The sequence below is a fragment of the Mastigoproctus giganteus genome, chromosome 5, assembly GCF_048544385.1.
Source record: "Mastigoproctus giganteus isolate SK-2022 chromosome 5, ASM4854438v1, whole genome shotgun sequence".
Classification (NCBI taxonomy): Eukaryota; Metazoa; Arthropoda; class Arachnida; order Uropygi; family Thelyphonidae; genus Mastigoproctus; species Mastigoproctus giganteus.
This window is the reverse complement of record NC_143579.1, coordinates 32,112,705-32,140,139: the sequence shown is the minus strand read 5'-3', so window position 1 is coordinate 32,140,139 and position 27,435 is coordinate 32,112,705. Positions and strand designations below refer to the sequence as shown.

General features: G+C 36.9%; 1 protein-coding gene across 2 annotated transcripts in view; it reads left to right on the top strand.

Annotated features, from left to right (window-relative positions):
- The first annotated feature begins 14,563 nt into the window (after nt 1-14,563).
- Nucleotides 14,564-27,435, top strand: part of LOC150085285 (uncharacterized) — a 104,802-nt gene continuing 91,930 nt past the window's right edge. For both annotated transcript variants that reach the window (XM_090373132.1, XM_090373131.1), the window contains exon 1: nt 14,564-14,677. In XM_090373132.1, the coding sequence (XP_090229258.1) occupies nt 14,623-14,677 (55 nt within the window). In that variant the 5' untranslated portion in view covers nt 14,564-14,622. The remainder of the gene's footprint in view (nt 14,678-27,435) is intronic.

The window sequence follows — 27,435 nt, the reverse complement described above, 5'->3', positions numbered from 1 at the left end:
CAAAAAGAAAAACGAACAAAGAAAGAAAACTTGGACAAATATCGGACTAATATTGCAATTAATGAACACAATATTTAAACAAACTAATTAGCATACGCAGTGAGTTATACCAGTATTAAGTTGGAACGGTAGGATTTATCAACACCTTTAGAAATAGCGCCATTGAAAGCTCCTTCGCCGAACTGTTTGGAAATGAAGTGCATGATCCAATATTTAGACTTTGTTTATCTTTTAAGATCAAATCCTTGTAGAAGACCTTTTTCCATAACACGTGGTAACAATCAATAGTCTTGGATTTTCCTAAGCCTGGCAAGGATCAATCTAATTCGCTCAGTTATGATCCGATATCGCCTACAGGCTTTTTTAAATAAAACCCATGAAAAGCTTATAATAGACTTACTTGGGATCTTGAAACACACACGCACACACAGTTATTGACAAAAATCAATATGGCTTTTGGAAACATTGGTCGGTTTTGAATCTCATACAGTGCGTAGTATTTTCTACAACGCGACATTGTAGAATTGATTTGCGTTGATATTGTAAAAGCCATTTTCACCATACGGAGTTATGGTATATTTCATGAACTGCGAAATCTGGGCTTTCAAGGTCCATTACTGACTTCATCCCCACTACAGATATATACGGATGAATACGATAAGAAACAGAATGATCTTTTATTTGGATGATTTACAAATCATTTTAAGTGGCGTATACTAGAGAGGACTTACACTGTTCAGTCAAAACATTATGACCACCCTGCATTTCAGCAATCGGCCGTTGTAGTTAAGCTGTTTCAAAAGTGAACGTATAGTGTACAGAGTGGTGCCGGCGATTGCCACCACTAACGCCTACTTTTACCAGGGAAAGACCAGTGGTGGTTCCAACACTACGATCCAACGAACCCTCCTTAAAGCATGGGCCTCTGGATTAGGCGCCCTATCAAGCTACTCATGATTCTATCATGATTTCACTCGACTATCCATCGCCAACGATGCCTAAAGTTTGCATCTGACGGGTTAGTCGGACCATCAACGACTGGAAAAAAAAGTAACCTTTTCAGATGAATCACGTTTCTGTGGGGACAGTGGAAGGAGAGTACGGCGTCAAACTGCAGTTGTTGTTGTAGTAGTAATAGTGTTATAGGAGCATTAGCGACTAAGGCCACATTTCGTCATGTATACTATCTGTAAATTGCGTATATTCTGTGATCGAGTTTCCAAGAGAAGAAATCATGCTATCCTCGCCTGAGACCGACTAGCTTGGCCAGGGTGTGAAAAAAGGCCCATAGAAATTCCTCACGTCATCGACAGGACTCGAACTCAGATCTTTTCCAACCGGTGTGGGGGAGGACGGCGATTCTATCAACTGTGCCACTCACCAGGGCCGTGTTAGGCGAATCACTCAAAGAAAGACAAGATACCAGTGAGACGTGATTACTGTTAATTGAGTCGAGTTATATACCCATACAGTATCACAATGTAGTTAAGTTCTCGTTTCCATGGAAACCACCTCTAGAGCTTCTTTAGAGAAACCTAAGAAATTTGTATTATTTATCAGGAGTAACTCTAATAAACGAACAACAAACAGAAAAAAACTATCTTCAGTGATTTATTTCCCTTCCCTCGTAACTTTCTGATAAATTATAAATTTGGGATCCGGTAGTACATGTAGTTTGGTCTATCGGTAGGTAATCTTATGAATAATTTTAAAGACCAAATTTTCTTCAAGTACTTCACGATATCCAGCTTTGGTATGGCTTAATTATCTTTTTATATTTTAATATTCAGCAACCTCTTAAGGATTAAAAAAAGGTAAACAACCGAATCAGATATGTTTAGAACATCCACCTGAGTTTGCTAGCGAATCATAAATTGCAGTTTGTCAATTAGGAGCAGACTTCTCGCTGGAACTACGTACACTTACTGATTTATAAGCACGGATTCAATTAAACATTAAAAATGGAAGGTAGATACAGTACTTCCCCGTAGGATATTTCTTTTCTTCTCAAGTGCAAGAAATTGAGTATGGCGAAATATTAATGCGTCAGAAATCTCTTGGGAAATTATTCTTCTCTGCTTTATAAGTACTCGTATACTCTTCGGAGAAGAGAAAAGTAATACAGTAGTTATTTTTAGATCTTAGATCTTGACGGCTGAAAATTTCGTCTTTTTTGCACGCTTGCGTAAGATTATTTCGTTTGAAGTTGATGAAAATACATTTCAGAACCAACTTCAATAATCTCTTAAAATGATGGCAATTATTACCAATAAATGAAATCTTATCTGTGCTGTAGGTAGGTAAAAAAATAAGAACAGCTTAATCTATTATACATCATCAAAACTGCTCTTGAGTGTACACTCACTGGCCATAACATTAGAAACCTTTATTCAGCATCTAGTAGGACCATCTTTTGCCCGAATTACAGCTGGACCACATCGTGGCGTCTGATCCACTAGATATCTGAAGGAGTCTAGTTCCAGATTTACCATTCTTCCATCAGGATTTGTCAGCTGCTGTATTGCGGTCAGTAGAGAACTGACAAGCCAAACTGTCTTTTTCAACATATTCCAGACATTCTAAGTTGGATTCAGATCTGGAGAATTAAGCGGTCAGGGTAGATTTTAGAAACTTGGGAAAGTTCCTTGAACCATTCAGATACAATTTCTGCATGGTGGATAGTTGCGTTGTTGTCTTTAAAGAATCCATCGCAATCCAGGTAAAAATGAAGCTCTGCAAGATGAAGTTGAACCGATACGATAAAAAGATATTCATTAGAGATAACGCGACCTTCTGACGTTATCAGGAGACCCAGTCCATGCCAACAGAACATATCACATACCATGATATCACCTTCAGCAGTTTGGTTGGACGCGAGACAATCTGAATACCTGGCTTCATGAAGTTCATGAAGGTGAACGTGCTTCAACTATAACACGTATCTGAAAATCGGAAAGATTCTGATGAACTGATGCTCTTATCAATATATTATAAGAATTTCATGCTTGTTTTTATTATTTCGGGTATACGTGATCAAATTCAGATATTCTATAACTGTTTCTTTTCATTCTTTTTCTAAAATATTTATCGCGAGTGAAATGGCCAATAACAAATACCATGCAATGAAAACGTTGTTCCTACCAGAATACTTCCACTAAGGACCTAATAAGCATCAGTATATCACGGATTTGCTAAGGTCAGTGTGTTGTGGGATGAAAAGCCTAAGTTTCAGAGTGGAATCGCGCATCGCCTTTCTCAGATTTTCATCAATTTAGCTAAAGTATGATTAAAAAATATCCCCAAAACACCTTTTACTCTTTTCATATTTTTCATAATCGAATCTGGGCCTTTTTCTTTTTTTTTTGTTCATAATATTACAAACCATTTTGGAAGCCTAGAATAATTGGCAGCTCAGTGGATTACATGAAATATTTTGCAAATATCGGCATAAAAAGAAAATTACTTTGGAAAGTCCTTTAAGATACAAAATGACAATCAGTGGGCCTAAAGGAGATCCGTATGGGACACCTGCTTCAATTCCAAACTGTATAGATATGAAATGTTGAAACAAATTGTTAACGGTTGTAAAATAGAGGAGCAGTTTTTGTATAAAACTATTAGAAATAATTGGGATTTTTATAAGTCCATCTAGAAAGGACACGTGAGATTCGATGATTACTATTTTACAAATTTATATCTTTTGACCTTTTAATACGAATAGTTTTAGAAAAATTCGACCATCTCTTTTATCCTTTAAAGGATTCTTACTAAGCAAAAATAAAATTTCTTTTATCAAATTTTAATCACCTTGTGTGTACATCATTTTTGATTTATATTTTGAATATTCAAAGTTTTCTTAATACCGTTTCTTTTTTATTTTACCTTTTGTTTAAAATATAGTTTTCTTATTTCTTATTCCATCATAACTTTCGCGAGACTCAGGTTTACGACGAGCTTTTAAAATGAGTCGATTAATTACTATCTTAATACCGAGTCAAAGACTGTCCAATCTATCTTTCTCTACGTTAAGAATAATAAAAAAACAAAAAGTCACTTAGGCAGGGAAATTTTGGAACAAAAGTTTCCTCCTACATCGCTTAAGCCTTCGAGTTATAAAAAAAAAGCAATGTATGCAGTAAAGCCTGCGAGATTACAAAGAGACTTAAAGCGTAAGAGATTAATAGTCACGTGCCACATTTTGCACTTTAAATGTGTGGTTCAGATTTGTCTTTTCAGAGTTACAGCCCTAAAATTCGATAAGATGAATGAAAACCAAATTAAGGACCTTCTCTAAATCCGATTGCAAAAGATTAAACGCAAAAAAAAGGTCGAAGGCACAAGCAAAAAGAAAAAAAATACTTAATGGGTTTTCTTCTACTTCGTTCTGTCTTTCTTAGCTCGTTTTGTCTTTTCTAACAATCAGAACGAAGCGTTTGAACAAACAATTATGCTAACGAACGTGCTGTTTGATGGGTAATGCTCCGATGTAAGAACCTTAGAAATCACTGGAATATTGAAACTCTGACTACCTGTTAAAGGAAGATTTTCTATGGTGTTCAAGATTTATAAAAAAATCCCTTCAGGAAAGAAGCGCTGACAGTTTAGATTTTTTTTTAAAGCTCCTGGCATCTTAAGTTTTACGAAGATATTTTCAGTAAACCCCTCGAGACTACAACATCTCGCAAGGCCTCATTTTCGTGTCACCAGCCAGTTGTGGTAGGATCGTACCTTCAGGCACACTTCACATCGATGGACAATTTTAATGGAGAGAGAGAGAGAGAGAGAGAGAGAGAGAAGGGCTGAATGCATGGAGACAGTCATTACCCTGCTACTATCTGCAGCCTGAAGAAATTCGACTGATCTGTAAGGTGTAAATCAATAGCAACCTCTATTCACATTATAATTCGGATTTATTCGATGTCAAACCCCTGTGTGAAAGGGGTTGGTACCTTATTTGCCTTTCAACGCATTCAACATCACCCTGGTAGGTAGAATATGAAGAGAAATTAACTGTAAAGTAACAACTGACTTACCATGTCGGTTTAACATATCGGAACAGCATACATGTCAAAATCAAAATTGAAAATACGTTTATGTCTCTTTGATATCAATTGTTCGTTCAAAATTTATCCCTAGAGATCAAGAAGCCAATCAGACTCATTATCTGGAAAAATTGTACCAGAAAGCTAAAATGGCTACCGTAGACGTGGCTCAGTCCCCTAACGTGTCCTTGGTATAAGCAAACCTCTCATATTTCATTCAGAAAGTTTGGGTCTCATCTTTTGCGATGACATTTCCAGATTACTTTGCAAAGCGCTGTGGACAATGTGAGCCACTTGGGGTATCATCATCAGATAGTCGAATGATCTTTTCTTTGCTGCCGAATGCATGTGATCCACCCAAACAATCTGCCTTCCCTCCCTCCCTCCTTTCTTTCCCTTTTGCCTTGTTCGGGCTCAACGGTAATCGAAGACCAGTTCACCCGACTGGCAAAAGACAGTAATTTTCCGGTGAGAGAATGTCTCCCGTCATTTCTCCGGACTATCATTCTTTGCCTGTCTCTTGCATTTATTCAGCACGACACGGGCCACTTCCAGCGAACAATAGAAAGATTGTTGTCGGCCCCATCTGTAATCATTTTTGTGCTCGGAGAGCTTTGCTTAGGGTGCGAGATTACCAGAAGATAATGTGAAAAATAAGAGGATTTTTTTTTCTTCAAAAACAAAAAAATATGTAATGCCCTTTGAGTTTCGCAAGATTACGTTCTGCATAACGAAAATGCATCTCGGTTTCAATACCAACTGGTCAACGTTACCACGGCAACCGATTAATGTCACCCGCGTTTCATCTGTACGTTCCGTGGGAAACTAGCCCCTCCTCGACAATCGCTTGACTATGACATCCCATAGCCAAACGTTTCCCCTGACAACCGACCAGTGGAGTGCGGTTCCCATGGAAACCGAACAATGAAATCTGTTTCCGAAGCAACGAAACACAATGGTTTGACATAGAAAACCAAACAGCAACAGGTGGTCTGATGCTATGCGTTTTCATAGAAACCGAACAATCATTTTCTGTTGCCTTGGTAACCTAGGAGTGATAGATTTCAAACTAACTTGGTTGTCATATTTATTCTTCATAAAACGGACGTTTTATGAAAGAATATCTATCATTTTTTGCCTTTCAGTATGAGAAAGATAAAGCTAAGTCCATTTATTTGCTGACCTCAGTTAAACCTTAGCATCAGAGAGCGCTGGCTAGAAACATGTACCCAAAGAAGTAACATCCATTGTCTCCAGCCCATTATCAAGTATCATTAGCTTCTGAAGCATTCTCGGCCTTATCTAGAAGCCACTGTCGTCCGTGGATATTTGTAAATTGTGCGGATCCATGCCCCTTCTTTTGCTGTTGTAGTACTAGAGAATGGTGTGCTAGCTAGCCCTGTATCGCTACTCGGTGACCTTATCTGAAAGGCCTGTTCTATGCAGGCCGAGGGGTAATTATGGAATCGAAGTGTAGGCTCCTGTGTTCCCGACTCGGTGAGGCGGAACACAAACGGGACTTTGATCTGTCTAATTGCACTTTCTCGTTGATCTTCGAGTCTGCCTTCTCTTCCAAAGCAAATGGTGTTTGGATGTCCGACTCAATAAAAACGACCTGCTGTACTCCTACGAGAAGTTTCTCAGAGTTTGCTGAGTGTTAAAAAAAAAAAAAAACATCTTATAATAAACAAGAAAGTTTTTTCTATCCTTTGTGGTGAGATGGAAGACATCAAATTAAAGTATTTTATTTCCTTAATAATTCGCATTATTCTCCCCTAAAGGTTACTTATCAATCTTTGTATTTGCACGTCTTCAAACACTTCAGATAGTTATAGAAAAACAAGAAAGGTGTTTGAATAAATTAGTATTTTTTTACTATTATGCTTAAAGTTATATATTTTTTCGAAACAAATCTAAATTTTATTATTTATAATTATCTTATATTTTTATAAAATTATTGCATTTTTTTTAATTACTCAAAGCCGAATCCAAATTGGGCATTGATTATATTTTATACAAATACGCTTTTTCTACTCCAATCATTAAGATAAAAAGAGCAAAGAAACATACAGTCTTTATTTTATATAAATAATCCTTCAGAAAATCTTGTACTTTTAAAATGCAATTAAAACTTACTTTGGTTTTCCAAAAAAAGTGTAGTTAAAAAATTTCTATCTTTAAAGTATATGTTGTTTATCAGAAAAAAAACTGAAATAATAATTAAAAAAGAAAAGAGAAGAAAACGTGCTAAGTAATATATGCACTGCATTCCATTTCAGGCTCTTACACTTTTTTTTATTAAAATAATATTTTTTTGTAATTACTTTTATGTAGCATTTTAAATTGATGGTTTATGAAATGTAATGAAATATCTGAAACAGCTCTAAATATAACGCTTTCTGCTTTAACGTTTTCGATCAACCGTTAGGGGACGCTGTAGTCTCCCTAGTAACGGTATTCGTGCTTGTGCTGTTTTAGAAACGATTACAATATCACTTTTAATCGGATAATATCAGACGTTATGCGAATCCGTTATTCATTAAAAGCTTTATTCATTAAAATACTAGTTATCCATTAAAATATTAAAATATTAGTTATCCATCAAAACATTAAAATATTAGTTACATTTAGTTTTACGTGGATATATCGTTTCTAAAAGAACTTTGTTTAAGAATTGTGGCCGTTACTGGAGAGAGATCACAGAGTCCCCTAACGGCTGACTGCTAAAGTTAACACAGATTATTTTTTTATAAAATTATTGAAAATAATAATGAACAAAGATAACGTACTAATATTCGCACAAAGCTTCAAACAATTTTGACAGCAATGGACTACTGACCCTACAAGAATATTATTTCATTCCTAAGTTTTTAAAAGTCAAAACAATATTGTAAAGTTAATTATAGTTTTTTTTTTTATTTTAATAAACGCGTATTAGTCACTTTAAGCCTAAAAATGAAGTGTCGTGGCCTATAGCTGATAGATAATTTAATTAATAATATAATTAAATGAAGTGAAATAAATTTTGAATATTTGGGAAGCAATTTTGTTTTGCAGTTGGGAACACCAGAAATTGTCCCTTTTTAGTAAGGATACTAAACTAATATTTAAAGATTTTTTTTTTTTTACTCAACATTGAGCTATTCCATTATTTGATGTATTACGAGTATAATAAACATTTTCTTGACAATTATTTTTGTTAGCATTTATAATTTAAGGGATTCACTTCTACTATTTTTCTCTTAATTCATTGCATAGGAAAGGGTGAGTGAAAAGGGAAAGGGCTTTGACTGCCCAAGATGTGTGTTTAATATACACTTAATGCAATATTTACTACCCAACAAAAACTAGCTGGACGCCCTTCAGAACGTATTGAACTATTCGAATGAGATCAAATCAAAAATCTCACAGTATTTCCAATATATCCTCCTTTACCTTTCTATAGCTGATATAATGACTGTACTGCAGGTACAGCGAAAACAAATTCTTGCTGCCAGGTATAAGAAACTGGCTGAAGGTATGCACAACGGATCGTTATAGTGACTTTAAACGTTTGCTTACATCTTAATTTGTTCATTAAACCTGATTTTTCCAAACATGATGGTGTACGGATACTTTCATAGGCCTTCGTGGGTAGCACAGTTGGTAGAATCGCCGTCCTTCCCACACCGGGTGGAAAAGACATGAGTTCGACTCCCGCGATGGTGAGAGAAATTTTTATGGCCCTTTTTTCACAACGTAGCTGAGTTAGCCGATCTCAGGCGAGGGTGTCATGGTTTGTATTCCTGGAAACCCGGAATTTTCGTCCAGCAAGCAGAAAATCGACCACAGAACATACGCAATTCACTGACAATATATATACTGAGCAATATGGTCTTAGTCACTGATGCTCCCAAAAATCTACTACAACTACAACTTTTCATAAGTCAAAGTACATTTGTATTTTGTTGCATATTTTTCCTTTGGATAGAAATTGAATTATGGGCCATGTCCTCTTTTATTGTTTTTATTTTAGTTTTATAATTCCATTTTTACCTTTATTATATTTTTGGAGTTAATTTTTTTATTACATTTTATATTATTACATTATAGCTATTTATTTTTGCGCTTCCAAATATTAAAATTCTCTTTTTTAAGAGAATAAATTTGTGTTTGTATAAATTTTAGTTTTAATTTACCACTTACTAATTTTCTCATTCTTTCTATTATATTATGTGCAGTGTAATCATTTTAAATGAGAACTCATGAAAATTCTTAGAACTTGAAGTAAAAGAGTGCTAGAGACATGAAATTTACAAGTCACATTATGGTGTCGTCGATACCAGCATCGACAGATGCTGACAACCTCTAAAACTATGAATATGCAAGCAGTTCACATGAAATGGTATGATTTCTTTTTTTTTTTTTGTAGTCATATATTTTTTATAAATAAATCTGTGCATATTTTCGCTTCCCCACACATATTGTACAAGTTACTCTCTCAATGCTTTATACTATCGATTTTGATAAGGTCTGGATTCGAACCCTGTCTCAAAGGAGGAAACTTTTATCAGCTGTTTTCAGAGCGAGGTCGAGTTAGTCAATCTCAGGCGAGGATTATGTGGTTTTATCTACCCAAATGTCGAGCTTTCCGTAGTCTACCTGTGATTTTCACAGGAAGGCCTAAAAGTTCACTTCATGTGACCGCACGGTAATTGAAAGGGAAATACTTGTTTCATCAGACATCACTGAAACTCATCAACCAGACTGAGGTCTGTACAAACTCAATACATACGTGGCTCCACATCCTTGGTTTCTTGGAAAGCGGCAGTGCATAAGCCGAACATTACCACCCTCAATCAGTGGTCTCGCTTTGTGTGGTGTAACGAACACTGTAATTGGTATACAGAGCAGTGAAAATCATTTCTATGGAGTAACGAACCTCGCTAAACTCTCTTTCCATCAGATGGGCGGGTGTGGGCGCAGAAGATACCTAGAGGTCGTCTGCTGAGTGTTTCATGCTACCAATGATATTAGGAAAGTAGGAGCTATGGAATGAAGTTATTTCACATGACATGGCCTAGTTATGGTTCACACCAAAAACGACGATGCCCATATTAACATTTTGGACAATTACATGTTCCCCATAATGCAGTAGTTCCTTGATACAGATCCATGTTTGTTTCAAAAGGATAATACTCCATACTATACCAGCGGCATTGCTCAAGAATAGTTCATGGACATGAATTTGTAAAAGTTGGTATGCCCCGCGCGGAGACCTATTTGAACCCTATGGAACAGCTATGGTATGAACCAGAACGTCGTGTGTGGGCCAGACCAATACGATCCACTACGGTACCTTAAATGGCCGCTGTTCTGCAAGAGGAACGTACCCACTGCAGTTTCTCGTTCGTCGGTGGGCAGCGGACTCAAGCGGATAAAATTGTTTTAGAGTTGTTGTTATTGTTGCCTGTTTTAGGATTTAGGAGCATCAGCGACTAAGGCCATATTGCTCAGTATATACTATCTGTAAATTGTGTGTGTTCGAAGGTCGGTTTTCTGTTTGCTGGCACCGACTAATTCAGCCACATTGTGAAATATGGCCCATAAAAATTCCTCCCGTCATCGACGGGACTCGAACTCAGGTATTTTTATGGCCCTTTTTCACAACGTGGCTGACTTAGTCGGTCTTAGGCGTCTTAGGCATGGTTTTAGGCATGGTTTTTTTTCCCATAAACTCTGTTTTGTTTTGTCCAGCAAACAGAAAGTTGACCACAGAACTCACGAAATTTACAGACAGTATATGCAGAGCAATATGGCCTCAGTTGCTGATGTGCCTAAAAAACTATAGGAGCAAGTTAGTACAAAGTTCATTTTAGTTCTTAATAAATCATCGAATAAGGCAAAATGGAATCGATTTTGTTACATCTCATAATGTGAATGCATTCACAACGAGTTTCCCCCATACTGCACTACCGAATAGGTAAAGCTTCCCCAGTAGGGAAGACTCTTGTTACCTATTCTCGATAACGAAGGATACCCCAGGCTCTCCCAGACTGCACCGTTTCGAATCTTTCTGGATCCTCATCGGTGGGAGTATAGGCACCCCAGTGATAAAAGGAGTGACAAGAAGTTATGAAATATAACTCCACAATATGAGAGACGCCAGAGTGTGCTCTAGTAAAGACTAAAAAGACAAAAATCAATGAAGTAAAAGGTTTAGAAAACAACAGAAAGTTTGGCGACTTAGAAAGGAGGAAAGGAGAAATTTAGAAAAAATAAAATATATTTTTTATCCATTATTTTGTATAAACGGATTCACACCGATCCTTCTCATAGGTAGGTTGGAAAGTGAGTATGTGCCTATTTCAGCAGGACTCCGTCCATATTGTAACACCTTTAATTCAGATAAGATTATTTATTAATTTTTTAAAAAAAATTGTATAAGATTAGCTAAGGCTTGGAATACTGTTAAGTTTTCATTAATTTTTTTAGCTAGAGCTTATAACTGCGGTACTCACCTCTTAATCTGTAAAATTAATAAAGTTCCTTAGAAAATATGAATTCACTTCCTAAATTTTGCGGATTAAGAGATGAGTACCGCAGTTATAGGCTCTTGCTAAAAAAAAATATTTAATATTTTCAACATGATTACTCAATTGAATCCTATGGTTTTCCCAAAGCATGAGGTGGAAGTTAAAAGAAAAATACGGGCGCAGAATCAGGTGAAAGGAACAGAAATGAAGATTATAACTGTGACAGTCATTAAAGCCATACGCTGCTTTACTAACATGGACTGGTTGAAGATTGCGAAGCTATAAAAACTCATTTACAATCATCTACACAATGTCCAGGGATGCTAAACCAGCTTACCATTAACCTATCCACGGTACTGACCTACTACTAACTTCTTTCAATAAAAACTATAGCGAGGGTTGCCTACCGGACGTCAGAAGATGCGCATCAATCAGCTGGCATCCATTAATGATGTCAATTTTTGGTCTCTGGAACAACTCCCATTTGTATTTCCTATAATACGCAGCTTACAGAAGAGAAAGTAAAGTGCGAACAAGTTTCTGTTGTACCCTAATCTTTAATCTGTCCGTGCCACTTCTTTAATAGGACCTTCTGAAAAAAAAAAAAAAAAAAGTAAGTAGAATGTGCTTTAAAAACGGAGGGTGGATAGTACGCTCCATCAAAAATATAAAATGTCGGGAAAAGGTATCGTGATCAGTAAATTCATCAGTTACAGCACGCCATGTTAAGAGTTTGCATTTTCTGTTTTGCTTTTCGGTACACCGAATTATCCCAAGGAATTCATCGAATTGAAGTGATCCCTATTCCAGCGTTCGTGTGGTTTCCTCCATTTGTGGAATCTTCCACCGATACAGAAAAGCGTAAATCAGGACTTATCGGACCACATAGTATAGATAGTTGTATATAGCTTAAACCTCCATTGTTCTAATAAAGTGGAGAAGATCAGAAGATCTCAGTTTGAATCCAATCCCATCAACCCCATCAGTAACGTAAGAAATTGGTATGGTATTTTTCAAGACGTGACTGAGTCAGTCGGATCTCAGGGAACAGTTGAATAGTTTTCTTCTTCTGGAAACTCAGGTTTCTTGTCTAGCAAACAGAAAACCGTCCGAAAAAACGCACACGCAATTATAGACCCAATATGCCGACGCCTCATAGCGTTAGTAGCACCAGCACTTAACACACACACACACACACACACACACACACACACACACACACACACACACACACACACACACACACGCCTATCTTCGGAACATGCATTTTCACAAAATACATCAATAAACAGATAATGTACCGTCTGTGAGGCTCCTACTCACTATCCTATTATAATTAAGTCTGCAACTCGGTGAAACGATCCTCAGCAGACAATATTAGACAATATTTGGCAATTTCGTGCAGTCCATGTGGAGGAATTACATCCATTTCTCCCAACTGTGTACTGACTGTTCAAACACGGATACCGCTGTGGGCGCAGCAGTGGCCTTCACTATCACTTCGATATCTATATCCCTTCCTATTGAATGCAGCATTTTCACCAATGAACGCCTTGAAATTAAATTAGCATTAGAAAATATCGACCTCATTTCCAACGCAAACGATGTAATTTATATATAGAACATGCAAATAGAGATTCCGTGGTTTTAATATCAGCTGCGTCAGTCTTTTTGAATTTCCAGAACAACTCCGTCGTCTCTGAAACATTATCCACAACCCCTCAAGACCAAATTACAAAATGGTGTAGATCATAATATAATACTAAAATGCCTGTATGTCACCATATCTGGCTGTTTGAACCACTATACATAAACCAAATTAAATATATGCCACATATATTGCATACTACAATTTATTCCAATGTGTCACGCACTGTACACTCAAAATCTGAGGTTGTGCAATCATTTTTGAGCTTAAATTAATATATTTTTTGAATTTTTCACTTATTAATACGCACAAAAACAAACAAAGAAAAAATGGAATAGAATTTATGTGTGAGCAACGTCATAATTAGAGTAGGTAAATCACGATCCCTGGCGGTTGGTTTTTTATCAACAGAATAATAACGTTATTTAAACACCAAACACCAGGAATCAAAAGATGACGCCAAAGAAACCTAGTGATGAAACTAGGCTTTATGGAAAATATGTCATCAGTTGTCAGTATTTGCTGTCAGCAGCAGTCTTTTCTTTATTTTATCTTTCTATATATAAAAGAAAGTTTCATTTATTTAAGATAATTATATACAATAATATAAATTATATTTCTTAATTTTATTAGATAATAAAAGCAAATTTATTTAGACACAATTTCGTTTTCATAAAATATTGTATATAACAATTAGTAAGAAAGCCAATTGGGACTTTTAAATTTAATTGAAATTAATGTCTATCGAGTACTTATGGTCAAACGTGAATATCATTTTTACTGATTATTAATTGTCATGACGTATAGTAATCATAATTAGCCAATCTCTAAAATAGCCGTGCGCTGACAAGTGTATATAACTTATCTACCAAATACTTGTAAATTATTTCTCTTTGAGTATCATGGAAAACAAAGAAAGACTAACAAAAAGGAGAGAGAAAATAAGAAATTATCCATTATCTGGTTGTTTGAACACTTAATGCCACTCCTCCTGGATCGCCCAGGAGAAGCGGCATTAAATGTTTGCTTATTCTGCTGCAAGTTTCGCTGAACATCACGTGACACGCAATAACAGTGAAAGAAGAAAGATTATAAGCCAACCGAGTTGATGTGCGAAGACAGTCTACTTTAGTTTTCCGTCCCGGATGCTTCCCATCTCACTCGATGTTCCTTAAAACGCTCCAAGTCTTAAGACGTTGACGAAACCCCTTTCTTTACTTTCGCTGCGTGTTTGGAAGTAATCGGCAGCGGGCAAGTCGACGTGTCGTCAGGTATCAGTGTTCCCCGCGTGTTGCAATGAACTTGTCTCAATCGATAAAAGCCATACGGAGTTCTTCACTCTCCTTTACGGAGTCTCAGAAGCGGTTCCGGACAGGTCGGGTTCACCACGCACGTGTCCTCTCCTGACGGGCCGTCCATGAGACTTTTGACGGGAACTTTGTTCTTGGATCTCGTGCTGGCTACCTTGCCAGGTAGGTAAAACGTTTTGAACTGTGCATTTGTAGGTAGTGGGGGCCGGGATCAGGGTAGGGGATGGAGGGCGCGGTGCCACACACACCACACGTAACTTTTAACAGGATTACTTCACACCGAAAAGATTTTAGCTTAATTTGAAGTTTCCTTTTCTTTTTTTTTCTATATTTTTTTTTTTCACTTCGGCACGCGCGCGCCACTGCTAGTGGAATGCGTGACGGAGCAAGCAAGCAAGCAGACGGATGACCCCCGAGTTTTGGAACTCTTCGAGACGTGATTGCAGGTGACTGTTCCTATGGCACGCGATAGCTTGATGATGCGATCTGCTTTTCGCTATGATTGCTGCTCGCCTCGTTCCACGCGGCATTTCGTGCAAGAAGGGTCCCCGGTGTTTACCTCTTGAAAAAGGTAAGAAATGCTCACCTGGAGTAGATGAAAATCTACGCTAGTTGCTTGGCAACCAGCGGTCAAAAAGAAGGTCCGTTTTACGAGTTCGTAATCACAATTTTTCATGTCAGAAGACCGTGATGTATTCATGTTAATAGTTCGTGCAAGCATTTTCATGTTAATAGTTCGTGCAAGCATTTTCATGTAAGTAATCCATTATTGCAGAAATTTTCATGTTAATAGTTCATCGCAACAAATTTTGTTAATAGTTCATTGCAGCATTTTTATATGTTCGTGAATGATCAGAGTTTTCAATGCGAATAGTTTATTAAAAGATTGTTTTTTGTATGAGTGATTCATTTCATTAAATAGTTCATTTAATGGTTTCATGAAAATAGTTCATTTAATTGTAAATACCTCCTTTAGTTTGTTTCACGAGCTTTCGTGCTAATAGTTCATTACGTTCGTTACAATAGTTGTTCATTATAATAGTTCATTAAAATAGTTCATTATAATAGTTCTTTACATTATTATAAACAGTTCATCAAAAGCATCCATAGTTCTTTAGTATATCATAAAATTTTACACGCTAATACTTCATTTAAGTTATCACGGACAGGTTTCGTGTTAATAAGAATAGTTCGTTTAGTTCATGATAATTTTTCGTGTTAATACAAGTAGTTCGTTATAACTTTTCGTGCTAATACGAGTAGTTCATTTAGTTCATTAATTTTTTTGTGCTTATAAGGTGGTTAATTTTAGTTCATTGCAACTCTTCGTGTTAATATGAATAGATCGTTTAGTTCATTATAACTTTTTGTGCTAATACGAGTAGTTCGTTTAGTTCATTACAACTATTCGTGCTAATGCGAGTAGTTCATTTTGTTCATTAAAACTTTTTGTGACAATAAGGGAAGTTCATTACAGTTTTCGTGCTAGCACGAGTAGTTCGTTTAGTTCATTCCTTACAGCACTTTCTACTAATGAGTCAATAAAACTTTAATAGTTCTTATATTAGATTTCTGCATAAATACTCCAATAATAAATTTAATAATTGTTTAAAGCAATTTTTATTTCAGTATTACTTTAAAATGTTTAGTTGACTAATGTTTACGAAAGCTGCAGTTATAGTTTTTTTTGTCAATTATTCCTTATGAGTCGTTTTTATGATAGTATTAACATTTCACAGGTTAATTAACAGTTTAGTATTTTTTTTTTTTATGAAACAGTATTTAAGAAAATGTTCTTAAATTGGGCATTAACTGAAAAGATTTATTTAAAGGGCTTATTGCATCAATTTGATAAATAATTCATTTATTGCAATTTTTATGTTAATAGTCCATTTACACCATTTTTATTAATTCAGTTGATTAGAGATATTTCGTTTAATGGTTCTTTCTTCTAGCCCTCTGATAAAATCCTAATAATGACAAACTTATTTTGATGCAAAATCGCGAATGTCTTCCATTATAATTGTCTTCGTTGTATTTAACGGTCTTCGTTTTCTTATAAATTGTGAGGATAATAATTTGAGATTTTCAACTCAAAAGGAAAATAACATTACTGCTAATCACAAACTTACTTCATTACAGATTAATTTTCGACTTAGGATTCATGAAAATGGTGTCGAAATAAAGTCTAGGTTTCTGGCTAATATATTTGAGAAATTGCCAATTCGTTTTAAATAAATAAATTTAAATTTAATTCCCCACTACTTTTTTTTAATTAAAAATATGTCACAGTAACACAGTATCATAGTGGGCTTGTCTGGCAGCACCAGGGTTTCCCATCAAACCCTGCGTTGTTACTCTGTGTAGAATAGAATACTCTATAACACCCAGTTTCCGTCACTACCCCGGGGAGGCGGGCCAGGACTCTAGGAGAGAATAGCTATGAGAGGGGCGAACCCTGGGGTAGCCTAAAAAATAATAAAAAATTAAATAAATAAAATTTTATTGGAAAGGAAATACAGGGAGATATTTAGAAGTGGGATAAAAGGAGGAAGTGGAAAGCGGGAGTAAAGGAGCCCTCCTGGTTGGAAAGGGGTGACAGTAAAGGGTTCTCTGGAACAGAAAGCACATCCTGGTGTGGGGAGGAAGTGAAAGAGGGTGGTGAGGTTAGCCAAAATGGGATAGGTGCCACCCAGAGTTGGGGGAAGGGGATGGGAGAAGAGACAAAACCACCCCAGGTGGTAGAAATGAAAGAAAAAAGGGATCCCTATGGTATGGAGTCTGTATCAGACACCGTATTCCCACACTGGCCTGGGCTACTTCAAGTGGCCAGTATCATCATCTCACACCATGCCGGCTAGGAAAGGCGAACAGTATGGTGTCAGCATGGGGGACCTATGCCACTGTGAATATGATACAGATCTTTTGCGCATTTCTTCAATAATAACAAAATAAGTAGTAATGTGAATAGTAAAGCCAAATCACTTAATGACGCCATAGCAAATAATTTGTGTAGTATCTCAGTTGTTGAGAAAACGATCATAATATTCGACATTGGTTAATTTGTTAAATTGTATTTGGTGAATCTCTCTTTTGAATCATTCTTGTGAATATCTTGGACACACAAGAGTGATTAAAAGGGTGAAGTGGGTTACTAAAGACAGGAGTGAAGACAAAGAAATCATAGTATGGATTTTTTAAAAGGAGATAATATCTAGCCAATCTGATCAGCTATAAAGAACTGGATGCAAAGAATAATTTTTGATTTCAGGAAAGCGTTTGATACTCTACATGTACGATTGTTGTATGAATTTTAGCATTTTGGCAAGTTACTTCTATGGATAAAAGAATGGCTAAGTGGTAGGAGGCAAAGAGTGGTCATAAACAGCTACTGTTCCTCATAGACTAATATGATGAGTGAGGCACCACAGGGATCGCTGTTAGACCCATTATTGGTTTACTATTTATTAATGATATTAATGTAAGAATTTCAAGTTTGATGTCTAAGTCTGCCGCTGATACAAAGGTGAGAAAGTGATTAATGACATTAACCAACAAATTTTCCAAGCAGTGTAAACAGGCTGCTATAAGAGCTGAGGTTCTATCAATGATGGATGTGCGGAATTTTGAATATAAAAAGGTGATTATCTCGTATAAGAAAATGGTTAGGAATCATTTTGAATGCTGCACACGGGTTGGAAATGGGCTAAAAAAACTACAACTGAAGTTTAATGTTTCTATGTGTAAGATTTTTGAACTTAGGGAAAACAGAAATCCAGTAGCTACAAGGTAGGGGACGGGGTGGAGTTAAAGTTAGGGGTTACCATTCCGTTAGATAAGAAATTTTCAATGCAGTGCGAACAATCAAGTGGATAGGCAGGCTAATGGTGGCCTGTCTGTAATATATATGATCTTCGCAAGTAGGGAAAAGGGTGTCATTGTGACTTTATATAAGACTATGGTTAGACTGCATTTAGAATATTGCACTATATTTAGAAACAGGTATGGAGGCGACGCTTGAAGAAAGACAGAACTTCTAGAAAAGTTCAAAGAAGGGCAAACAAATTGGTGAGAGTTTCTAATCGATGTCCATATGAAGAATGGCTTAGATGGTGTGGACAGCTTGGAAGCTTAGGGGGAAAGATCTGATAGGCGTATATAAATCTCTGAAAGAAATCAGAAAAATGAACGAGAAATGTATATTTTCTGGCAAATTCTTGGGGTAATACTGGGGGTAATACTGGGGGTAATAAAAAGCTGTATCTCACGAAGTTCACATTTAGTTCGCACGTTATAGATCACTGGAAAGACCTGCTTGCCACAATGGTTGAGGCGAAGAGTACAAAGTTCAAAGCTGAATTGGATAATCACTTTTTAGAGACTAGAAATACGTTGAAGAATGGGCTAGTTTCCATAAATTTAAAGAAACAGAAGGGTTTGGTTGAACAAATTATTAGAAGGAATGGCCATATGAATTAAGTGATTTGTTTTTTTTTCCATGAGCAGAAATTAATGGTTTTTAATATCCTTCACTAAATTCTAGGAATTCTGGAGAGCCAAATCAGAGATGCAAACTCTATCACTCATAATAACGTTGTTATACAGAACAAGAGAGCTATTATTAGGCTTTTTTATGATAATCTATTTAATATACACTGAAAATTCGTTTGCACATACGATAAATAGCAAAGGTCCGAGAGAGGAACCTTTAGGGACTCCAATTTTCAAAATAGATGCATAGGATACAGTGTTATTTATCAAAATGCATTATCCAGGATACAATATAAAGATTTCAACTTTGCTTAGATAATTATTTAACCAAGATAACAATAGATCGTTTACATTAAATACAAAATTCCTCTCGTGCATCAATTACTAGATGAAGACTCCTTGATAAAATTAATCGAATTAGAAGATTCTGATGAAAGATTAAAAGACCACAATTTTTTTTATTGTGGTGGTATCTAAAACATTTAAAATATTCTTTAATATTGTTATTGTCTACGGTTTTTCATTAATAATTTATAAATGAATTCAAAAAGGGAAGTAGGGGTATTAAACTTCCAAAATGCACGTTTGCAAAATTGAAAAGTAAAAAATCAAGACATCAATCGTTTGCTCAAAGAAGACATTATGAACTGCCAAAAGCGACCGCCCTACACTCTCAAATAATCGCCTTCAACGAAAGATGGGTCCCGAAGTCAAGATGGTGAATTGCTTCCCGTATATTCCGTGGGAATGGGGGGATGTCGCTACTCACCAAACAATTACCATTAATAGGAATACTGTTTCATGTAAGTTATTGCAACCTCCAATTACGCTCGCCACTAATAGCCATAAATCGGTGGTGAGATTCCCAGGAAATGCATGCTAATTATATTTAAAGAGCTGCCTAGAGGTCGGTGGGGAGGATGAATGCGATATAACCTTTAACGTGTCATCCTTTGTAATGCCAAGGAAAACGATGAGGTGCAGTGTCTGCTAACTGTCGGCCATCAAATATTTTAATGCGAAATTCAGGAGAGAATGTACGAAGCTCATTTGTTTTTCTTTCTTTCTCTCTCTTTTTTTCATGCTCTGACGTACTCCAGTATATACATTCATAAGGGCGTTTCTTTCAGTTCCATACAGATGTACGAACCATAAAACACTAACCTCGCGTGCTTAACGGAATATTATCAATGCCATCTGTCGGAAGACTGCAAAAACAGAAAAGTAAACATCACGATTCAACTTGAAATACGTGGCCACATATCTATATCAAGAATACGTGATCAAACACGAACTCTGTTGGTGAATAAATTTATTCTGTCCTCTCTTTGCCGAACTAGTGCTACTTCCATCTTTTGATCTTTTCAATTCGAATACCCACCTGCATAAGAAGCTCGGATGTCGTTAGTTCTCGTGAATCAGTGCCATTTAATCACAGTATCTTCATTAGAACCATCGTGTGCCGACTACTCAGAGAGAAATCGAGACTCTCTTTGATTCCTGATAACTCTGAGACAAGTGCATATGTATCTACGTGTTTAACATCCTTTACCACAGTAGCGACATCCCCTGGAGCTAGCTAGACAAGTTGAGCGGAGACATTAGGGAACACAAGCCTTTTACGCACAATTAGCTCATTTATGTCCTCATATTCGTCCACCGTACGAGCTCTTAATTGCATTCCCTTGTTCCCCCTAACCGATGATGAAAATTCTGGTGGAACAGCTCAAATTTCAAAGATATTACTTGAGCATAAATGGATGCTATATTTACATAAATGAACTTCACAGACAAGTATATCGACAGAGTTCCATTTCACTTCACTTAAAAGGACTGGAGAATCACACAGTTAGGGAGGGGAAGGTTTTAGACTAAGTAATTTGAGATGGTGGCCGGAAATCAGCAAAGATTAGTTTACCTATATTATGAACATAATGTAGTGAAAGCATAATGTAGAAACATAATGTACTGAGAACATGACGTTGAACACACGCTGTGCTTCTGATAGCCAAAATGGAGCCGTGGTAGCTCGAAATAGAATGACTCCCTATTCTTCCATGAAAGATTTAATTTTACCTTGGAGGCAGATATTATATTCTCTGAATATATGGGCCCTTTTTTCCTGTTTGAATGATAAGTCGAAGTTTTTGAATTATTCCTTAATGAATATATTTTTAAAATTTTGAATTTTCGAGAAGGCTTTCAATCGTATAATGGAATATTTTGATTCGTTCATTAGAAATAATTTTGAATAAAGGGGTCTTGCTCCACTGTAGAATTTGAAGAAAACGGTTAAGCTATTCGTTTCTTATTCTGTTGTTTCTTCAGCAGAAAGTTCAGCGACCTTAACATCCCAATGAATTAAGTTATTTCTCTGGGATACTGCATCCTTGGATACTTTGATGATCATGCTTATGTACAATCTCCTACGGATTGTTCTCTGAACGAATCTGATATGTCTGAATGTTTATTGTTTAATGTTGTTTTTAATGCAGGCAGAAATTATAGCAAAGGTAAATTAGTGTTCCAAAAATGCTTTGGAGAAAATTGTTCCTTTCAGAAACTAAAAACGGTTACTATACATCCTAAATCTAACCCTTCAAAACAGAATATATCCTCCTAAATTGAGGGAACTATAATTTGTCCTCACTTACAAACAAGAAGATGGATCTGCTAATGTCAATTAATTATAGACTAATTAGGTTGATAAATTCATTATCAGAAATCGAACATTTTGGCCATGATCACCTGTTTCATTCCATTTCTCTAAATTTTATGTGAATAACCATCATGATTTTATTAAAGGAGGATCTATCCTGACAAACTTAATGATTGACTAAACAAGTGATGGGCGAAACTAGTTCTCTCTACTGGGACCTTACCAGCGTCTCCAAAAAAGAAATTAAAAATGAGCTGGAAGATCAAGGGGTCGTAACTGTGAGAAGGATTAAAGTAACTAGAGATGGAACACTTACTCCAACCAGAGTCTGCGTGTGTAGCACAGTGGTATCGTCACCATCTTCCCCACACCGGGTGGAAAAGGCCCGAGTTAGAATCTCTTCGATGACGCCAGGAACTTTAATGGGTTTTTTTTAACTAACGACTAACACTCTGTGGCTGTGTTAGTCGGTCTCAGGCGTATATAGCAAAGTTCCCCCCCCCAAAAACTGGGATTTTTTCGTCCAGCAAAACAGGCAAATCGACCAGAGATCACACGCAATTAGCAGACATAATACATATACGAGTATATGTAAGAAATTACGGGTAGCCCTAATATAATAATTTTAACTTTTTTTTTACTCCAACCAGAAATCTCATACTGACTTTAACACTTCCAAACCACCTACATCCGTGAAGGCTGGATATCCAATCTGTAACATCAGATCATACATCCCGAATTCTCTCCGCTGCTATAAATGCCAAAAGTATTGTCATTCATAAACGGCATGCCGTGGTTTTTTTTTTTTTTTTTTTGATTTGGTAGTTGTTGGCGTATCGGCTTCTGTGGCCATATTGCACCTCCCAAGGTTTTTGCAGTACTTTGATCCAAGCCCGAGGCGGGAATCGAACCCGCGACCTTTGGGTTGCCGGGCAGGTATTTTACCCACTCGGCTAGCCCGGTCGGCGCATGCCGTGGAGTTGCTATCTCTTCCAACCGTGGGTCCCAGGAACACACCAATCAGAACTGTCCAGACGAGCAACCGAAATGTCCAAACTGCAAAGGCAGACCATTTTGCCTATTCCAAAAACTGCCAATATTAGAAAAGAGAAAAGCATATACAACGATGTAAAGGAGAACACTGTATCACATACCAAGAAACCAAGAGAACTGTACTCTGGACTATCTTGAACAGACCTTCCTATGCACACGTCATAAGAAATTGGCGAACGACAGAAACCAAAACAGATTTCATAATCCTCCTAAGAAGTCCATTTCAGATTGGGCACGAGCACTACTTATAACATCTCAGCCAAAACATTAAAAGAAACTGACCAAAACGCCACTATCCATACCTCCTGATGCAAAACAACACTCAGAAACGAAAGTCCCTCACTAAAAACGTAATGTCATAAGCCAGAAGTCAACAGAACAAACGGAGACAGAAGTGACCAACCAAGCAAACGAATCAGTACTAGAGATTTTTGCGGATGAAGAGATGGATATCGGAAAGCCATATTTCCCCCAAAATTAAAATTGTATGTTTGAAAGATTTAAAACAGATCTAAGAAACAGTCTGAAAACCTCTCCAAAACCAAATAACGAAAACTATAATCCAGTGGAACCACAAAGGATTCCGCACTAACGTTCATGGCATATACGATCTGATTGTATAACATGCTCCGCTATGTCTTTGCTTACAAGCAACCTATCTCGGACCTCAAGACTCTTCCCCAATAAAGAACTGCAAGGCCTATCGAAAAGACAGAGTAACAAGCGGCGCGACCCATGGTGGTGTGGCAATACTAGTAAATTCTCGCATTAATTCCCATATTATCCCGCTAAACACGACCTTTGAAGCAGTTGCAGTACGAATACCTACTAGATCCTTCATAACAGTAATAACAATTTATGTTCCACCGAACTAAGGTTTACTACAACAGGATTTAGAAGACTTAGTAATGCGGTTGCCTACCTCCTTCTGAATACTGGGAGATCTCAACGGACATAGCCTTGCGTGGGGTAACACAACCGCAGACCGAAGAGGACGACAAATTAAAAAAATGGATAGAAGAGAATGATTTAACCTTGTGAACGAAGTCGCACATACGTATACACCTCTTCCATCAGGAAATAGCACATCTATCGACCTATCTGTACGTTCTTCAACATTTTGTCTGTAGAACCAGACCAAATTCACTCTATGATGTTAAAGCAACTCGGTGACCAATCCGAAATGGCATTGCTAGAATTGTATAACTTCCTAGAATCTTCCTCGAAAACCAATTTCCAGAAAGTTGGAATTATGCAATAATTCTGGCTTTCTATATGTTTCGATATAGAAAAAACTTAGGATACGGCATGGAGTTATGGAATACAGTACTTCAAAACCTATACCTCCTTGAGTTACGTGAACATCTTCCTAAATACATCCAATATTTCTTACGACACAGGACATTTCAACTTAGGTTGCAAAATACTCCTTAAAAAGTTTTCACCCAAGAAGGGGGCGTGGCTCAGGGGTCCGTGCTTAGCGCTGATCCTGAACTTAAACTGGACGGACATATCATCCCAATAGTACGAAGCATAAGATTCATAGGACTTCTCTTGGATAAGAAACTATAATTTCTTGAACACATTAAACAAATCAGGCATTCGTGCCTCAAGAAATTAAACATACTCAAACTCCTTTCTGCAACAACTTGGGGAGCAGATCGATACATTTCTTAAATTTTATTGAGCAATAGTACGTTCCAAGCCATGTTATGGAACATCGTTTATGACTCTGCGAAACCAAGTGCCCTGAGATGGTTTGACCCCATACACCACAGTGCGCTCCATATAGCTTCCGCACTTTACCTGTAAAAAGCCTTTATGCAGGAGCCCATGAACCATCACTTAGATGACAGAACTTGTTATTACACTATGCCAAAATCTATCACCGATCATCCAAATAGAGACTTTGTGTTTTCATCATACTGAGTAAACATATACCAAGCTTACCCACAAATGATCCGACCTGCCAACATCCGTCTAAAAGATTTACTGTTAAGCCAAGAGCTTAATTATGACAACATAGTTACTGCGACTGCAAAGATCATCTCACCATGGAGTAGAGTTCAACCCGTATATGACTTGTATTTTCAATCCTCAGGGTGAAACAACTCTACCGAGAACAAACTACCAGCAGCTACATATACAAAGTCCAACATTCACATCACAGTTTCTTATATATTAATGGGTCAAAACAAAGACTTGTATTGGAGCTGCAATTTACTTTGAAGATAAAACTGTCATCCAATAACTTCCAAAAGAATACAGTTCTTTTACTGCCGAATTACAAGCCATTTCGATGGCCGTAGTAAACAGTATAATTTTCACTGACTCGCTTAGCTCTGTTATTGCCTTACAGAATGCTAATCCTACAACACACCCAGTTTTACAACAGGTCCAATATTCTGGCCACTTTATTATGTACACCTACCTAACGGTAAATAGATCTCTCTCTTTAGCCATAAGAACAGCCTGGATTCGTCGTGGCATTGACTCAACGAGGTATCGAAAGCGCGCCACAGGGATGCTGGTCCATATTTACTCAATTGCTTCCCACAGTTTTCGTTCCACCTCATTCGATAGTTTTTCCTCCTTTTTTGTGCAGTGTGCATCACTAAAGCACACTGCGCCCCTTCATGTTACTTTCGCCGGGTTTGGTCGGACCCGGCAATGTTTAACCACACCTACAATGTCCAGTGCGAATGTTCCTGACGCCCACTGTAACCATACCTTCTTGTTTTTTTTTTTTTTTTTTTTTGCTGACAGGAATGGAACCCGGTTTGTTCATGGGCTGCGATATGAAATCCATGAGAAGATACTACAAGGCTTCTGAAATTCCTCTTTAGTTACAACTCTTAGACTGACTGTTATCCTGCACAAGTCTGGTGACCCTCCACTGGCCTTTTCAATTCATTTCAAGCCACAGGATTGCTGTTCGATGGATATTATTTAATTATTGTACCAATGTCGACACACCCAAGACAGACATAAGTGAAAAGAACAGCAGTGTTGCAGTTTCCAAGGTGTTCATACCAGCGCATCGTTTGTCGACTACCACACCATGTTCAAAGTCATTTAAATATCACCTGATATGAACACGTGATACTGTTACCGGAGAGCTCCATTTCATGAAAAGAGTAGGAGTACCTAATAAAGTGGCTACTCAGTGTGTTTACCACTTTTAGATGTGATCCTTCTTCTATATTAAGATATGTTTATCTCCAAGATCTCAGCTTCATTGGAGTACTGTAATTCGTTTTTTGTTTGATGTACCATCTAAATAAACCGTCGAACAGACACGAATAGAAACTTCTACGGTTGATACAACTGAGTTCATCTGTTTAAATTTCATTAATATAAGGTAGAATCATTAGTCACAGTATCACAATTAACAATAACCAGTATTAAATTCCAGTCGCTTTTAAATCATGGATTTTAAGTTTTGCGATGTTCGCAACAATTCTTTTCAGCTTATATATTATTAAGGAGTTTCTACTTCCAACTGTCTTTAAGCATTCAATCAAAGCGATATTTGTTTTAACTACACTGAGAGGTGTTCTTAATGATATCGAGCGTTGAAAAATTTACTCACCTTCCTTTCATGGTGTTAATATTTAATCCCTTGAATAGTATGTCCTTCTATTGCTTCACATTTCACCTTTGACTTTTAAATTTTCTTTCGCTTCACAATAACTAATGGAAAAGAATTATTTCAACTTTTTCAGTACTGTACTTGTAATTACGACATTCCCAGCTGCTTTTAGCTTTTAGATCACTTAGAGAGATCCTTGTTCCTTTGTTGAAGGTGCAACTATCAGTCAGTGTTCCACTCTTCGAATCTGGAAGCACAAAATACTACTGCCTCTTGTCAAAAGAATTTGACGTCGATTTGCCTGTTTGCCGGATGAAAAATCCAAGATTTTGGTATCAAGAACAATGCAACTCTCGCCTAAGATCGACTAACTCAGCCACGTTGTAATAAAAAAGTCCATTAAAATTCCTCACGTGATTGATGGGATTCGGACTCCGGTCTTTACCACTCGGTTTGGACAGGATGGTCTTATATGCCACGCTATTTTAGATACGTTCTTTTTTCGGGTACGTTTGCTAGATCTGAACAGAATATTCCAAATGCAGTCTGGCCATCGCCTTGTACAGAAAAATAATGTCCCCTTCCTCCTCACTAGCAATGATCCTATAAATCAGGAATTTCTGCTTTTTATGGATCTTCCTTGTGCTCTCCCAGCCGACTATTTATACTGCATCTAAAATTTCGTGTCAGATTAACAGTTACAGTAAACGTTGCAAATAAACGTGATGCAATCAATTAATAATTTTTTTATAAATTATAAACACTGATATACTTTGTTGAGGAGATAATTGGAACTGCGTCCAGCAATGAGATGTGGTACCAAATGCTAACTGTATACAAGTGAAAGTTAAAGTAAAAATTAGAAAAAATTAAATAAGAATTAGAAAAATTCTTTTTGGTCGCATCCATGGTTCTTTTGTTGTTAGCAAGTCATGATAGGAATACGAGTATTTGGACACAGAACCGATTCCTCTTTAGTGGTCACTGTGGCTCCCCTAAACTTTCTTTCTACCTAAACCCTTCTCCCCTAAACTTTCTTTTTACCTTCTTTTCTTTTAGAATTTCTTCTCTAGTGGTGGTCTGCATTCGCCTGTGGGTCAGTTGGAGTGTTGATCTTGCGAGCTT